Here is a 17,981-nt window from a genome sequence, read left to right as displayed (position 1 = left end):
AAGGCGTGCGCCACCAATGCCCGGCTCCCCCCGGATTCTTATACTTTGAAATGTATACATACGGTACTTTGTGATTGCCTTCTTTTCATGTTACACTATGGGATGGTGCATTGCTTGGATGTTATGGTGTTGAGAGTCCGGATTGGGTCATTCAGTGCTATCTTTTAATCATCTACTATTGAGTTATGTTGATGCTACTGCATATTCTGTGTATTTATATTTGACAGACATTTGGTTATTTCCAAGTTTTGGCTGTGGAGTACTGTGAACAACTATGTACAGTGCTACTTTCCATTTTTGTTTGGATCTACACCCCAAGTTACCTTTGATCTTTTAAGTCCTGCCTCAGCCTTCTGTCACTGAGATTACAGGAGTGTCTTAAGTCTCTATAGATTTGTTTTCTTTAGCATAGCAACAATTTATTGTCATTTGCACAGTTGCAGATCACAGCAGAAAGATGAGCCCCTTAGTTTTGAAGATGTATTTATGTTTTATGTGTATGAGTTTATGCCTGTATGTACGTATATACAACATGGATGCCTGGTTCCTGGAGACCAAAAGAGGTTGTTCAGTTCCCCTAGAATTGGAGTTACAAATACAAATGGTTGTGGGCAGCCATGTGAGTGCAGACAGCTGAACTATTCTCTATAAAAGAAGCAAATACTTGTAACTGCTAACCCATCTGCTAATGCCTCTTTTCTCACTTTAACCCCCAAGTTTATGTTGTTATTGTTTATTTGGGTTGTTTTGTTTTATTTTTGAGTGGGGTGGGTTGTCTCACTGTGTATTCTTAGTGGGCCTGGAAGTAACTATATAACAGACTGACTTCAAACTCACAGGTCTACCTGCTTTTGCCTCCCAAATGCTGAAATTGAAGGCATTTGAAATAATACCCTGCCCTAAGATAGTTTTGAAAAGTAATACACCCAGGTTGCTAGCAGGTTTACTCAAGGATTTTTAATAAGTGTTATCGAATAGGGTATTGAAGTGTTTTTAGGGGCATAGCTCGTTTAGGATTTTTTTTTTCATTGTATTTCTGTTATCTTAGAACACTGATTCTCTAGGATTTGTAGGCCCCTTCTAGTACTCAAATTTTAAGAGTGTCTTGTTCTAATATATGTAAGTGAGAAACTGTCTGGACATATTTGGAGATTCTCTCAGTACTTATAGCCTCTGTGTAGATAAATATTTTAATGAAGTGAAAGACTTCAATCAACTTTTGGAACATACATCAGGGCTGGAGAGATGGTTCAGAGGTTAAAAGCACTGACTGTACTTCCTGAGTTCAATTCCCAGCAACCACATGGTGGCTCACAACCATCTGTAATGAGATCTGGTGCCCTCTGCTGGCTTGCAGACATACACGGAGGGCAGGATGTTGTATTCATAATAAATAAATCTTCAAAAAAAAAAAAAAAGACAGCCGGGTGGCACGCACGCCTTTAATCCCAGCACTCCGGAGGCAGAGGCAGGTGGATGGATCTCTGTGAGTTCCAGGCCAGCCTGGTCTACAAAGTGAGTTCCAGGACAGCCTCCAAAGCCACAGAGAAACCACTCTCTCGAAAAACAAAAAAACAAAACAAAAAAAAATACAATATTACGTGGATAATTAATGATGCCAATACGAAGATGCTTATTTCCCTAAATACCTTGCTCATGAATGTGTGATGTGGTGTTGCTTATACTTCCAGGATTATTTTGATATTGTGAAGAGTCCCATGGATCTCTCTACTATTAAGAGGAAATTAGATACTGGACAGTACCAAGAACCCTGGCAATATATAGAAGACATTTCGCTTATGTTCAACAATGCCTGGTTATATAACCGCAAAACTTCAAGGGTATACAAATATTGCTCCAAACTCTCCGAGGTGTTTGAACAAGAAATCGACCCAGTCATGCAAAGCCTTGGATATTGTTGTGGCAGAAAGGTAAGAAGTAGCTTTCAGACATGCCTTTAACGTCTAGGGTACTTAGAATCTAGTGACTTGGGATAAAAATATGTTTCTTAATGGGTGGTGGTGGCACTTGCCTTTAATCCCAGCACTATGGGGACAGAGACAGGTGGATCTCTATGAGTTCAAGGCCAGCCTTGAACTAGTGAGTTCTAGTTCAGCCAGGGCTACAAAATGAAACACTTTCAGAAAAAAAAATCCTGTTTCTGAGTTCAGTGGAGTATCCCATATATTCTCATTTTCCTATCCCCTTTTCCCTTTTCTCATGTTGCTAGAGATTCCACAACACAATATTGAATCACTTTACCCACCCCTATCCCAAAGGCCTTTTCTCTTAGTTTATGTATTGTACACAGTAGTGTCCATGTGGAATGTGCTTTCTGTGAAGATATTTTTTTGCTAGGTGAAAATGATGTGGCAGAGCTGACCATTTAGAGTTTTGAAACATTAGACTAAGCTCATGGAGTAGGAGCTTCATTATGATTCCACCTTATTCCTCATGTGACACTTTCCTGCATGTAACAGTTCTCAATGTTATATCCCTATATCCCATGTTGCCTGGAGGTATCTGGAAATAGTGTTGGACCGATATACCTGCTCAGTCTGGTGAAATTGTGTAGTAAATTTGTGGTGGTATTTTTTTAGCTCAAGTGGCTAATTGTAATTTACCCAAATGACTATTTACCCTTATGACTATTTTTCCTTGTACTTCAGGGCTTTCTGCTCTTACACAAACACTTTCTTTTTCAGTTGGAGTTCTCTCCACAGACACTGTGTTGCTATGGCAAACAGTTGTGCACAATCCCACGTGATGCTACTTATTACAGTTACCAGAACAGGTAAGTTCAACCATGTATCCTGGTCCATATGTCCTTGTGTGTATAAAGTGCATGCAATCCAGATGTATTGGCGCACACACACATTGTGGTTTATATGTTACCTGTTTGAAAACATCTGTATAGCATTAAATTCTCTTACTTGCTTTTGTTTGCAGAATTACAGCATTTTCTATTTTAAAAAACTTCACAAATTCTGTGGATCTTTTCTTAACCTAATTTCTTATTCTTGGATTATGTGTATTTCAAAATATATACTTTGTATTATCTGTGTCAGGCAATTCAAAAAGGAAAGAAAATCATCCAGCACTGAGGTGTAGCTAATTAGTAGAGCCTGGCATGCAGTAAACCTGGTGTTTGAGATTCTAGTACCTCATAAACAGGGAACAGTGTGGTTCATGCCTGTAATCCAAGCACTCAGGAGGTAGGGATAGGGGGATCACTTCAGAGTTGTCCTTAACTGGCTGCATAAGGAAAAATGAGATCAACCCTGGTTGTATAAGATCCTCTCTGAAGCCGGGCGTTGGTGGCGCGCGCCTTTAATCCCAGCACTCGGGAGGCAGAGGCAGGCGGAACCAAAAAAAAAAAAAAGATCCTGTCTGAAAAAAGAACAGAAATATGAGGAAAAATATATATATGATTTTTCTCTACAGAGACTTGGGTGTACAGTGCTTTCTTCCTTTTCTTTTGCCCAGTGGCTATAATTACCTAAATTGTATTCACTAATCTCTTGATCATGAATAATCAATCTCTTGTTGGTAGTAATTGGCCTGCATTTGACCTAGTGTTTCTTCCCGGTCCTCTGCAGCAGAAGAGCAAGGCCAAGTAGTGACTGCCCTGTGCTTGTTTAATACTACCAACACTGTGGTGTCCTGTTTGGTTGAAGTTGTAAGCTACAGATTCATTTTCAGCTGCGAGAATTCTCTCTCTCTCTCTCTCTCTCTCTCTCTCTCTCTCTTTTTTTTTTTTTGGTTTTTCGAGACGGTTTCTCTGTATTGTTTTGGAGGCTTTCCTGGAACTCACTCTGTAGACCAGGCTGGCCTTGAACTAACAGAGATCTGCGTGCCTCTGCCTATCGAGTGCTGGGATTAAAGGCGTGCACCACCAACGCCTGGCCTCTCCTCGTTTTTTTATTTACACAAAAGTTGTTCCTGGGTATAGAGTTTAGATTTGTTCCTTTTTCTCCTTAACCTAGGAAAATTGGGATCACATGTTGTGATAAAGTCACCTTTTTATTAAAGATGCAAATGACAGCTGATAAGAAATTTTCTTATTTTCGAATCTTGACATGTAGGCTTCCCCCCCCCAATGTTTTTGAGACAGGAAATTATAGATCTGCGAACCTCTAACTCTAGAGTGCTAGTACTAAAGGCTTTCACCACCATACCCCACCTGTTTTTTATTTCTAACAGGAATCTACAGTAGTCATCTTCTACCAGGACATGTTTAACTGTTACCTTAACAAACTTCTTTTTAAATGTGTCATTCACTGACTATAATGGGTGCTTTTCTCCTTTTTTTTTTTCATTCTTTGTTTTTATGTTCATTTTTAGACAAAGTCTCACTTTACAGCTTTTGCTGGCTTGGAACTAACTGACATCTGCCTCTGCCTCCTGGGTGCTGACATATTGATATTTAACTGCTTTTTTAGAAAAATATTGTATTGAATAGCACTGAGTAGTAAAATCATGTGGTATGGGTCTAATAGAAAGGTCTTTATTTTCTATAATCATTTGCTACTTGTGATCCCATTGAGATATTTATTGCTAATATGTGCTTTGCCTTGGCTTTCTGCTTTGTGTTGTCCTGTCTTGCTTTTGTTTTTTTGTTGTCTTGCAATCCCTCATTTCTTCGTTTGTTTTGTTTTTTTTTTCTCCCTCATGCTTGTCGTTGTCTGCGCTTGGCTTTGATTGCAAAAAAAAAAAAATTACAAAAAAATACAAAAAACAAAACAAACCCAAACTGTGGGGCCCATATATCTGCATCATTGAATGTCCTTGTCGCCGTTGATGACCTGCTCTCTGCTCCCGTTCCCCTCCTTGGCCTGCTGTGATTGGTGGCTTCGTTGCTTGGCTTGGGCTGTGTTGTGTGAACGGAACAGTTCACCCCAGTATGGCCTTCTTGCCGACAGGTATCATTTCTGTGAGAAGTGTTTCAATGAAATCCAAGGGGAGAGCGTTTCTTTGGGGGATGACCCTTCCCAGCCTCAAACGTAAGTAACTACATTATTTTGAAAATGTTCTTTTGATTCTCCATTCTCAGGTGGTTGTTCTCAGGCATTTCTAAGTGGTCTTAGACTGTTGTTCGTCCAACATTGTATCCCACCAGTCATAGCCAACTATTTAAATACAAATGAGTTTAAGGTAAATTAAATTATTGATTTTTAGGCCGGGGGGTGGTGGCGCATGCCTTTATTCCCTGCACTTGGGAGTCAGTGGCAGGTGAATCTTAATGAGATCTAGGCCAACCTAGTCTACAGAGCAAGTTCCAGGGAAGCCAGGGCTGTTTGACCAAGAAACCCTGACTCGAAGGGGGGGGAAATTGTTTAAAATTTCCATGGATTCATATTTACCTATGGTAAAAAAGAAGCTATTTAGCATTCCACAAAAATAGTGTCATACAGGATTACTGAAACAGATTAAGTGAAACAAGCCTCTGAGACAATCTGCTTAAATTTTGTAGTTTATGTTGTACAGCAACTCTTTCAATTACTATTGAAATACAGTGTAATAGGCTTTGAATACCAGTGTAGGAGGATTGATGCTTAGAACTGGAGAAGTCAACACTAGGGAGTGATTTCTCTGTTGTGGGAAGGGTTGTGCATACTATATCCCTGGAACCACAACGTGACCTTAAAATCAGTAAGGCTCCAAGGTTAGAAAGTATAGAGTTCTCGCCGGGCGTTGGTGGCGCACGCCTTTAATCCCAGCACTCGGGAGGCAGAGGCAGGCGGATCTCTGTGATGAGTTCGAGACCAGCCTGGACTACCAAGCAAGTTACAGGACAGCCTCCCAAAGCCACAGAGAAACCCTGTCTCGAAAAAAAAACAAAACAAAAACAAAAACAAAAAAAAAAGAAGAAGAAGAAAGTATAGAGTTCTCTTCCTGGTTCTGCAGGTCTATAATGGGCCTAAGAGACTGTTTTGGTTTTTTTTGTTGTTGTTGTTTTTTTTTTTTTTTTAATTTATAGTTCCCATGTTGTTCTGGGTGCTATTGGTCTTAAGAGTCTCCTATTAAGGTCTTAGGACATTCAGGAAGGTAAATGAACTTTGAGGCTTTTGTTTAATGTTAGAAACACTTAGATGTGGATATTATTTAGTAATGGAAAACTATAATATCAAAATATTAAGGGAAGTATGGGAAGCCACAGAAAATAAATACTATGAAATAAATTTAGCCTCTGTTCCCACGATTCCTTAAAAATACAGGACTTGACCATCTGGTTCCTAAAAGCAAACCTCCCTCAAATAGTGAGGAGTGACTTTTTCTTTTTCTTTTTTTTTTAAACTCTACTCCAGTGAGATCTCACTATGTTGTACAGGTTGCTTTCTAATTTGAGATTCTCTTGCCTCTAAACATGAACATGGGGATTGGAGGTACACAGCCGCTGGTTGACATGTCAACTGGTTGATTTTTGTATTCTTATTGGAGTGGCAATGAGGGTAGATATGATTCTGTATTCTGAACTAGCATCAGACTTCAAGCATTTATTAATCCACAGCCTTTGTTTGTTGTTTAAGACAAGGTTTCGACTATATACCTCTGGCTGTCTTGGTACTCACTGTGTAGACCAGGCTGGCCTCAAACTCACAGAGATTGACCTGCCTCTGCCTCCTGAGTGCTGGGATTAAAAGGTGCACCACTATGTCTGACTAAATCTATTCTTAAATAGTTTCTAACTATCATGTCCCAATCTGGAAACCTGAGATCATAAAATTTGCATACTGTACATATTGTATAGTGAACCAGCCTTTAAAAGAGAAGAGCCAGATATGATAACAGTAGGCAGGCAGAGGCAGGTAGGGCACTGTGAGCTCAAGGCCAGCTATAGCTATGTATGTAATAAGACCCCCTTTCCAAAAGGATAGGGTGCTAATTATGAAACACTGTAGAACATTCCTTACATACAGCTGAGTTTTCTGACCCAAGAAATACTCACAGAAAATGAATTTTGTTCAAACATCAGATTGCTATATATTCAAGTAGTAATGTTTTGTGTATTTTTTCTTATTATGTTTATTTTTTCTCCTTAGTACAATAAATAAAGAACAATTTTCCAAAAGAAAAAATGATACACTGGATCCTGAACTGTAAGTAGTTTCCTGTGAATTGTCAGCGAACTCTAGGCCTTTTTTCCAAGATAATTTAATTTTGGTTTTTCAAGGCAGGGTTTCCTCTGTAGCTTTGGAGGCTGTCCTGGAACTCACTCTGCAGATCAGGCTGGCCTCGAGCTCAGAGATTCACCTACCTCTTCCTCCTTGGTGCTGGGAGATAATTTAATGTTCTTACGCTAACATCTACACGTCCTAAATGTTAATAGCTAGTAAAAATGTAAGAAACATTTAGGGGCTAAGGCTTTCACCCTTACAGTTAGTGTTCTTTCAGTGTTCCCTGTCAATGATTACACTACCACTGCCCAGGGCTGTGCTCCTTCCTGCATTTCCAGTGCACATGGAGAATCCTCAGGCACATATTGGCTTTCTGAGCATAGGGCACTGAAAAGTACAGGTTCTTGGGCGTGGGGATCTAGCTCAGTCAGTGGTACAGTGCATGCAAGCAAGTGAAACACCCTGGACTCAGTCCTCTGCTCCAGGAGAATAAAAAAGTAAAAAACAGAAGTTCCTTCTGATTACTCTGAAAATGGGGTGGGATGTCTCTACAGTTTCAGCAGTTAGCTTGTGGGTTGAAATTTTAGATTAATGATTTAACAGCTGTGCGTTAATGGTTTTCAGATTCGCTTTACTTATAATATTAAAGCCAAAAATCTTGACTAAACTAATTTTTAAATTCTTTGGCAGGACAGTTGATTGTCTATTGAATTGTTAGAAATTACAGGAAATACTGGACCTTTTGTTTATTGATAATTCAAGATGATTAATAATTTACATTTCTAGGTTTGTTGAGTGCACAGAATGTGGAAGAAAGATGCATCAGATCTGTGTTCTTCACCATGAGATCATCTGGCCGTCTGGGTGAGGCTTAGGATGTTGGCAGAGTGTTTTGTTCTCTTTCCTTGAGCATTCTTATCCATGACTGTATTATATGTTCAAAGTTATTATTTGATTTTGATCAAGTTAGGGTCTCACTATGTAGCTCTCAATAGCTAGGAACATGCTATGTGGACCAGACTGTCCCTTAACTCAAGAGAACCCTCCTCTGCTTCTCCTTGAGTCCTAGGATCAAAGGTGTGCATCACTATACCTGGGCAAAGTTACGATCTTCTAAGTATTTTCCTTGGGATCAGAATCTGGCTTACTGGTACAGCACATTCCTGCCACAAGTTAAGGCTCTAGGTTCTATCCTAATATTGCCAAAACTCTCTTCTTCAGTTGGAAAAGGATCAGTCCAAACCCTGGATAAAGCATTTAAAGTGTTAGGACACCCAAACAGCTGCAACTCCTTCACAGGCATGGGACCCAACTATCAGCCTTCGATAGGCAGATGCCCATGATCATTTTTAAAATTCTTAAATCTCTACAACACAGTGAAAACCTGTCTCCATAAAATAAAGGAAGGAGATGTAATGCTGATATTAAGGCTGCTGTTAGCTATAACTGAATTTGCCATACTTGAAAATGTTTACTGATACTACATTCTTTAAAAGGGTATAGGTATTAGTGTAAATCCAAAAAATATCTAACCCTCCTTCATGAGACATCATGATGTTGGAGTGATATGCTGAATGACTCTGTGGGACTGGGGGGAGACCATTAAGTTACATACTGTACTATGGTGAAGACTAATTAGGTATCAGATGTGAGAGAGGAGCTGATCTTTTTTGGTTTTTTCGAGACAGGGTTTCTCTGTGGCTTTGGAGGCTGTCCTGGAACTAGCTCTTGTAGACCAGGCTGGCCTCGAACTCACAGAGATCCGCCTGCCTCTGCCTCCCGAGTGCTGGGAGTAAAGGTGTGTGCCACCAACGCCCGGCTGAGGAGCTGATCTTTTTTTCCTAGGGGATAATAAACAAGTTAGAGGGTCAAGTGTGTGTCATAGGGACCAGGATTTGTTCACTGCAGAATGCTGTCTTATTGTACTAATTGACTTTTATGTTATATAAACTATATCGTGGTTTGCATTTTAGGTTTGTCTGTGATGGCTGTCTAAAGAAAACTGCACGTACTAGGAAAGAAAATAAGTTTTCTGCTAAAAGTAAGTATCATCAATTGAGATAACTCTGGCTTAAAAATTATATAGCCAAGTAGTGGTAGTTTATGCCTTTAATCCCAGATATCTGACTGCTAGTGAAAATGAAACCAGCCAAAATTAGTTTGCACTGTTTCTTCAAGTGTTTAATCCCTGTATTCCAGAGGGAGCTGGATCTCTAGGTTTGAGGCCAGTGTTGGCTAAGTAATGAGACTTTCTATAGCATACTGAACTATTAAAAAAAATCTTTAAGAGTGACTTTTGGTTTTTTTGTTTGTTTGTTTGTTTTTGTTTTTGTTTTTCGAGACAGGGTTTCTCTGTGGCTTTGGAGGCTGTCCTGGAACTCACTTTGCAGACCAGGCTGGCCTCAAACTCACAGAGATCTGCCTGCCTCTGCCTCCCGAGTGCTGGGATTAAAGGCGTGCGCCACCAACGCCCGGCTTGCTAATATATTTTTTTCCTGTTCTGACACATGTTAAAATATGGGCCAAGTGTAAAAGTTATTAACTAGAGTTATTGTCACAGGAATACTGGGTTTCTTCCCACCTTTGGCACTGTAGGGGTAATTTCAGACCTTACATCATCCTTGTGGTAACAGACACATTTAACCCCACCCCAAACAGCAGAGGCAGAAGCAGGCAGATCTCTCTGAGTTTCAGGCCAGCCTGGTCTACTGATTGAGTTCCAGGAGATCCAGTGCTACAAAAAGAAATCCTGTCTCAAAAAACAAACAAAAATCAAGTACATCAGGTTTGTAGATGAACCTCAAGATTGACAGTAAAAATTTGAAGCATGGAAATAATTTTTCTTTCTCATTAATACTTGGAATTGAGCCAAGGGCCACACCCTGGTAACTTTTAATTTTTGTATTCCTAGGATTGCCATCTACCAGACTTGGTACCTTTCTGGAGAATCGAGTGAATGACTTCCTAAGGCGACAAAATCACCCTGAATCAGGAGAGGTCACTGTTAGGGTTGTTCATGCTTCTGACAAAACTGTGGAAGTGAAACCAGGCATGAAAGCAAGGTGTCTAGTAATTTCCATTTCTTTTCTTATAGATCTACAGTTGTTGCATGCTCATTTGCTGTTGATAATTTCCACCTGAATAATACTTGGTTTCCTTTGCTCTGAATTGTGTAGGTTTGTAGATAGTGGAGAGATGGCAGAATCTTTTCCATACCGAACCAAGGCCCTTTTTGCCTTTGAAGAAATTGATGGTGTTGACTTGTGTTTCTTTGGCATGCATGTTCAAGAGTATGGCTCTGACTGCCCCCCACCCAACCAAAGGTAGGACTGACTTACTATGACCAGCTCATTTTGTGAGGGAGGGAATGGCATGGGAATTGGGTTCATACTATAACTAGTACAAAAACACACTGGGCAGAAATGTAATGATATATATAGAATGTACCAGATAAAAACTACATGGTAGCTGTGGCCAACTCTGGTCCCCACTCAGCCACAATCTATGGTTTTTCTATGATAATTTACAAATAATAGTGAGTACAGGAAAGACAGGAGATGTTTTTAGCCATGTAAGTAATAATAATATGTGATAGAACGTTTTTTTTTCTCTTCTTGATTTTGATATAGGAGAGTATACATATCTTACCTCGATAGTGTTCATTTCTTCCGCCCTAAGTGCTTGAGGACTGCAGTCTATCATGAAATTTTAATTGGATATTTAGAATATGTCAAGAAATTGGGGTAAGCATATTAACAACTACTGTCTTTTAAAAATAGTTTATTGTGGAAATGTGTAAGTATGTATTTGGTCTTCTCGTGTTGATTTTGATATAGGGGAAACCATGACCTCTGTGATGTGAATATAATGTCACTATATGTTTCCCTGCCTCACTAATCCATTAGTTCTATTTTGTTTAGTTAAACCATTGTGCTTACAGTTTGAATTAAAAGTTGATATTGGCTGGAGAGATGACTCAGCAGTTTCCAGAGGACCCAGGTTCAATTCCCAGCACCCACATGGTAGCTCACAACTGTCTGTAACTCCAGTTCAAGGGGATTAGACAACTCCCACACACCAATGCACATAAAATAAAATTGAAAAAAAGTTATTGATATTACTCATTTGAAGATTAAAGTATTTCTTGATCCTTTTGTAATTGGGTGTAAAGAATGAAAAAAGAGCTGGGCATTGGTGGCGCACGCCTTTAATCCCAGCACTCGGGAGGATCTCTGTGAGTTCGAGACCAGCCTGGTCTACCGAACGAGTTCCAGGACAGCCTCCAAAGCCACAGGGAAACCCTGTCTCGAAAAACCAAAAAAAAAAAAAAAAAAAAAAAAAAAGAATGAAAAAAGTTGAATGTCATGTTATGCATTTATAATTTCAGCAGATGAGAGCCTTGAGGCTGGAGAGTACAAGTTTGTTCCTAAGTTAAGATCTGAAGGTAGAGGCAGAGGCAGGTGGATCTCTGAGTTCAAGGCAGGGCTGGACCGACAGCCTCCAAAACAATACAGAGAAGCCCTGTCTCGTAAAACCCCAAAAAAAAAAAAAAAAGATCTGAAGGTAGTCCTTGCCTCTAAAATACATAAATAACATCCTGGAGAATACTTGCCATCTAGCTTCTCGAAGATTCCTCCTAGCAGTTCACCTTGCGTTTTATTTTTGTTGGAATGGGTTCATATCCTTTGCAATATAGTTGTCTTTTTTTTTTTTTCTTTTGTCATACGGAATCTGACTCAACCCTAAATATTTACATTTCCCTAAGAACGAGAGTGTCCCCCCCCCATAACTACAGTAAATTTAGAAAATTTAACAGCAATTAATACTATCATTGATATCCATTTTTTTCTTTTGGTTTTTTGAGACAGGATATCCCTGTTTAGTTTTTTGAGACAGGGTTTCTCTGTAGTATAAACAGCCCTGGCTGTCCTGGAACTCAGTCTGTAGACCACACTGGCCTGGAATTCACAGAGATCCACCTGCCTCTGCCTCCCAAGTACTGGACTTAAAGGCATGTGCCACTACTGCCCATGTATTTTGATCTTAAGGTACACATTTTGGATCAAGAACTATGTCAGCCCCTCTGTAAATGAAATTCACAACACTCCTCCATGGTTTTTCAAACCAAATACGTAGTACAAGAACTATTAGTGCTTAGGTTAAGCATACTTCTGGCCTGAGAATTTGGATCTGGGTTTTGATCTTCTTGAGAGTAAGCATTTGTGTCTGTGTTGTTTCTCCTTGTGCTTTACAATCAATGTATTGCTGTCTGTGTGCAGTAGTATGTGCCTGTAGCCTCCACTGCATGTAGCTTTCTCTAGCACAAATGATTATTTTTTTTGATGTCCTTATCTTTGTATTTTTAGATACACAACTGGACATATTTGGGCATGCCCACCAAGTGAAGGGGATGACTATATCTTCCATTGTCATCCTCCCGATCAGAAGATCCCAAAGCCCAAGCGCCTACAGGAATGGTACAAAAAGATGCTTGACAAAGCTGTGTCAGAACGTATTGTCCATGACTACAAGGTCAGTTGGAACATGGAAATGTATAGGTCTTACTATTTTCTGTCTTCTCTTCTGGCTTATAACATGTAATTGCTATAATTATGCTAATTCATTAGAATATATATATTTGGAGGGGATTGTTTGCTTTCCAGACAGGGTTTCTCTGTATTGTTTTGGGGACTGTCCTGGAACTCTGCTTCTGTAGACCAGGCTGGCCTCGAATTCACAGAGATCCGCCTGCCTCTGCCTCTCAGGTACTGGGATTAAAGGCATGCGCAACCAATGCCCAGCTAAAGTTTTTTTGTTGTTTGTTTGTTTTTTGTTTTGTTTTGTTTTTACGAGACAAGGTTTCTCTGTATTGTTTTGGAGGCTGTCGGTCCTGCCTGGCCTCAAACTCACAGAGATCCGCCTGCCTCTTCCTCCCGAGTGCTAAAGTATCTTTTTATTATTACATTAAAGTATATATTTTTTGTTTGATTTTTGTTGCTATTGTTTTGGGGGTGGGGTTTCGAGACAGAATTTCCTATCCTGGCACTTGCTTTGTAGACTAGGCTGGCCCCATACTCACACTCACAGATACCCACCTGCCTCTACCTCTGCCTCCACCTCCCAAGTGCTGGGATTAAAGGCATCAGACACAACCACATGGCCTAAAGTATATTTTTAATAGATATTTTTTCAAAGTAAGAAAAGCTAGGAGCCTGGTGGTGGTGGCCCATGCCTTTAGTCCCAGCACTCTGGAAGCAAAGGCAGGCAGATCTCTCTGAGTTCCAGGACAGGCTCCAAAGCTACACAGAGAAATCCTGTCTCAGAAACCAAGTGTTAAGTGACTTACAGATGAGCAAAGTCTGGTAGTGCTTGCCTAAAATCTCACTTCAGAAACTGAGGCAAGAGGATTAGGGTTCTGGAGTTCAGAGCCCTTTTTGTTCTTGCAGAGGACCTATATTCAATTCCCAGCAACCGTATGGTGGCTCATCATCTGTGACTCTGATTTCAAGTAATCTGAATTTTCTGGTCTCCATGGGCATCGTGGCACAGGTTTGGTGTATATTCATGCATACAGGCCATATATCAATAAATTTATTTTTAGTAGTTAAGTCTGTTCTGAGGGGTGTGTGCCTTTACCAGCACTGGATATGCAAAAGCAGATAAATATCTTTTGAGGCCAGACTCATCTGTATAGGGAATTTCAGGCCATCCTGGGGTATGCAGTAACACCTTGTCTCAAAAAGAACTGTGCGCTGAGTGGTGGTGATACACGCCTTTAGTCCCAGCACTTAGGAGACAGAGGCAGGCAGACCTCTGTGAGTTCCAGGACAGCCTCCAAAGCCACAGAAAAACCCTACCTCGAAAACCCCCATCTCCTCCCAAAAAGAACTGGGCATAGTGATGCATGCCTTTAAATCCCAACACTTAAAAGAATCAGGTGACTTTTCTACATAATGAGCTCCAGGCCAGCCAAGGATACATAGTAAGACCCTGACTCAAAGATGAAATATATTGGTACAATTTTTTAGGATCTATTTACTTATGTATACAGTGTTCTGCTGGCAAACATTCCAGAAGAGGGCAGCAGATATCATTATAGCTGGCTTTGAGCCACCGTATTGTTACTGGGAATTGAATTTAGGATCTCTAAAAGAGCAGCCAGTGCTCTTAATTCCTGAGCTGTCTCTCCAGCCCTATTGGTACAATATGAAATGTGTTCTCAGTGTCTCTGGAATGTGCCCTGGAGAACATTTTCATTTTTCCCATATGATGAAACCTTTTAGAAAAAAGAAATCATCGAAATTCCTGTTTGTAATTAACTTGGATTTTTGTTTGTTTGTTCATTTGTTTTTAACAGGATATTTTAAAACAAGCTACTGAAGATCGATTAACAAGTGCAAAGGAGTTACCCTACTTTGAAGGTGATTTCTGGCCCAATGTTCTGGAAGAGAGCATTAAAGAACTTGAACAGGAAGAGGAAGAGAGAAAACGGGAAGAGAACACCAGCAACGAGAGTACTGATGTAAGGGCTCTTTCTCTGTGCTTTGTCTACTTGCTGTGTAATTTGCTTGTTTATTTTTTCAAGACAGGTCTTCTTGGGCCAGGTGGTACTGGCATACACCTTTAATCAAAGCACTTGAGAGGCAGATGCAGGCAGATCTCTTGAGTACAAAGTAGGGTCAGATTAAAGTCAAGCTGAACTTCATGATGCAAAATCCCCCCACCCCGCCCCAGATAGGGTTTCTCCATATAGTCCTAGAACTCACTCTGTATGCCAGACTCACCCCCAACGTCTGCCTCTACCTCCCAAGTGCTGGGATTAATGGAGCACATCACCATCGTCCCACTCTCGATTGCTTTAACCATTGGTTAGATTCATTCATAGGTGGTTGGTGAAAGAGGAAACCAAACCCTACTTGATGCTTCCCTCTTCCATGCCGAGTGGCTTTGATGGTTCACCAACCATGGTGCCACTCATTCTTTATTCCTGTCCAGAATCTGGGACACATCAGTCGGCAACTCTGTAAATTGAGGCTTTTCATTTATTGTGTTTTGTTTTGCTTCTTTACAGATTCTCTCTATGGGTATGGCTGTCCGGGAACTCACTCTGTAGACTAGGGTAGCCTCAAACTCTGAGATCTACCTATCTCTGCCTCCAAAGAGCTGGGATTAAAAGTGTGTGTTACCACTGTCCATTAAAATGGGGCTTTTCTAGATCAAGTTTACATTTCTTTCTTTCTTTTAATTATTTTTCGAGACAGGGTTTCTCTTTTTTTGGAGGCTGTCCTGGAACTCACTGTCTCCAACTCACTGAGATCCACCTGCCTCTGCCTCTGCCTCCCAAGTGCTGGGATTAAAGGCGTACGCCACGAACGCCCAGTCAAGTTTTCATTTCATTTCTTTTTCTTTTCTTTCTTTCTTTCTTTTTTTTTTTTTTATGGTTTTACGAGACAGGGTTTCTCTGTATTATTTTGGAGGCTGTCCACCCAGCCCGGCCTCGAACTCACAGAGATCCGCCTGCCTCTGCCTCCCGAGTGCTGGGACTAAAGACGTGCGCCACCACCACCCGGCAAGTTTTCATTTCTTTAATGAAACTTGGGATCTTTACTAGAAGGCAATTAGGAAAGGTGACTTAGTACTCCAAATACTTGATGTTCTTTCAGAGGCCCCCAGTTCCATTCTGTTCCCTGAACCCACAGCATAACTGACTATCACTCCAGTTTAGCAATCAAACAGCTTTGGAAAGTGACTATCCATGGGTGACAAACATTCATACAGCTATACATACATAAGGAACCTACACATGACTGGTGACAAACATTCATACAGCTATACACATATATAAAAAGAAAAGGTTAGTTAAGCATTAGTTTGTATGTTTAAAAAAAGTGGATGTGTGCAGCTAGAGAAATAACAGCTAAGATTGTAATATTCTGTTTCAAAGAAAAGAGTCTCTTGCCTTCAATCTTTGTTTTTTTGTTTTGTTTTGTTTTTTGTTTTTACGAGACGGGGTTTCTCTGTATTGTTTTGGAGGCTGTCGGTCCAGCCTGGCCTCAAACTCAGAGATCTGCCTGCCTCTGCCTCCCAAGTGCTGAAATTAAAGACGTGCACCACCACCGCCCGGCTGCCTTCAATCTTATTTCCAAATCCATCCTAACTACTTAACATTTTTATTTCTCCTTTATGCTGCCCTACAGGTAACAAAAGGAGACAGCAAAAATGCTAAGAAGAAGAATAACAAGAAAACCAGCAAAAACAAGAGCAGCCTGAGTAGGGGCAATAAGAAGAAGCCTGGTATGCCCAATGTTTCTAATGATCTGTCTCAAAAACTGTATGCCACCATGGAAAAGCATAAAGAGGTAAGAGACAGCCTTCAGGGTAGAAGGGTATATTTGACAGGCCATGTTCTAAACTGCCCACTCCAGCTGACATTGTAATGAGAACTCCAGGTTGCAGAAAATGAGAAGGCTGACTAAGATGAAAGCAGTATGTGTACAGACTTTGACGGTTGTGAAACAGAAAATGTTTTAACTATGTGGCTGATATCCATCCCCTCAGCCGTGCCACTGACAAGAAAGGTCCTGCATTCTAGTAGACACTCTTAATAGACTGGCACAATTTTGAGAGTAAATTCCTGCTTGAAAAAGCTAATGGTAATTGATTTAATTTAAATTGTCTAATCTAGGAGATAGATTCTCAGGCTCTGGGTATGTGTTACAAATTCATGACTTGGCGTTGCAATGAGATAGCAGAAGGAAAATGTCAGCTAGGTCTTTATGCCAATTTATACAGACTTTTTTTGGTTTTGGAGAAAGGGAAACCCTGTGAAACAGTCCTGACTGTCCTAGAAAACTCACTTTGTAGACCGGGCTGGCCTTGAACTCTCTGAGATTCATTTGCCTCCCGAGTGCTGGGAATTAAAGGTGTGTGCCAACAACGCCTGGCTGGTTTGGTTTGTTTTAGACACATTCTAACTCTGTAGACCAGACTTATCTCAAATTCCCAGAAAAAATATCTGATTCTGACTTCAGAGTACTGGGATTAAAGGTCTGTGTCAACCAAACCTAGCCCTAGACTGTTCTTATTTGAAGATATTACTGAAATAAAGTAACAGGATATATTGGTTTTAAGTGTTCTTTCCCTTTGTTTTTTTATTGTATTTTGAGATAGGGTTTCTCTGTGTAATAGCCCAGGATATCCTGGAACTTAATTTGTAGACCACGCTGACCTCAAACTCAAAAAAGATTTACCTGCTGCCCCTGCCCCCTCAGTGCTTGGATGAAATGTGTGAGCCACCACTGCCCACCTTGAGTTTTAGGTTCTTTATACTCAAGTCTCAAAATGAACAAAGATAGGAGACAGGGGGAGTATGTCAGCTAACCCTGAGCCCGGTGTCCCATGGCCCCCGTAGTCTGTGTCGTCGTCGTCGTCCCCCCCCCGGTTTCTGCTGCAGTGGCATTGTAATTCCAGAGTCACATTAAGTTTGTCTCTTGGCAGGTCTTCTTTGTAATCCGCCTCATCGCTTGTCCTGCTCCCAATTCCCTGCCTCCCATTGTTGACCCCGACCCTCTCATCCCCTGTGACCTGATGGATGGTAGAGATGCATTCCTCACCCTTGCAAGGGATAAGCACCTGGAATTCTCTTCACTCCGAAGAGCCCAGTGGTCTACCATGTGCATGCTGGTGGAGCTGCACACACAGAGTCAAGATCGATTTGTCTACACCTGCAACGAGTGCAAGCACCATGTGGAGACACGCTGGCATTGCACTGTGTGTGAGGTAGGTACCACGTTGTAGGAAGGTCAAGACAGGCCATACTGGACCCACTTGAGTTGTGGTGTAGATGTGTGTTAAAACACCTGC

The 17,981-nt window shown here is 40.7% G+C and overlaps 1 protein-coding gene across 2 annotated transcripts in view; it reads left to right on the top strand.

Moving 5' to 3' along the window:
• The window catches only part of Ep300 (E1A binding protein p300), a 62,290-nt gene that overhangs the window by 40,774 nt on the left and 3,535 nt on the right, over nt 1–17,981 (top strand). Inside the window, exons 18-30 of one of the 2 annotated variants that reach the window (XM_040752751.1) lie at nt 1,713–1,931; nt 2,706–2,794; nt 4,923–5,003; nt 7,044–7,100; nt 7,905–7,982; nt 9,092–9,159; nt 10,030–10,180; nt 10,295–10,441; nt 10,748–10,861; nt 12,485–12,650; nt 14,476–14,640; nt 16,316–16,477; nt 17,616–17,897. In XM_040752751.1, coding sequence (XP_040608685.1) covers nt 1,713–1,931; nt 2,706–2,794; nt 4,923–5,003; nt 7,044–7,100; nt 7,905–7,982; nt 9,092–9,159; nt 10,030–10,180; nt 10,295–10,441; nt 10,748–10,861; nt 12,485–12,650; nt 14,476–14,640; nt 16,316–16,477; nt 17,616–17,897 — 1,779 coding nt within the window. Of the gene's footprint in view, nt 1–1,691; nt 1,932–2,705; nt 2,795–4,922; nt 5,004–7,043; nt 7,101–7,904; nt 7,983–9,091; nt 9,160–10,029; nt 10,181–10,294; nt 10,442–10,747; nt 10,862–12,484; nt 12,651–14,475; nt 14,641–16,315; nt 16,478–17,615; nt 17,898–17,981 lie in introns of both variants that reach the window. The other variant, XM_005067013.4, reaches the window with a different exon arrangement.

Source organism: Mesocricetus auratus, unplaced genomic scaffold, assembly GCF_017639785.1.
Source record: "Mesocricetus auratus isolate SY011 unplaced genomic scaffold, BCM_Maur_2.0 Super-Scaffold_100010, whole genome shotgun sequence".
NCBI classification, from domain to species: Eukaryota; Metazoa; Chordata; class Mammalia; order Rodentia; family Cricetidae; genus Mesocricetus; species Mesocricetus auratus.
The sequence above is the reverse complement of the archived record's forward strand: the minus strand, read 5'-3'. Positions and strand labels throughout refer to the sequence as shown.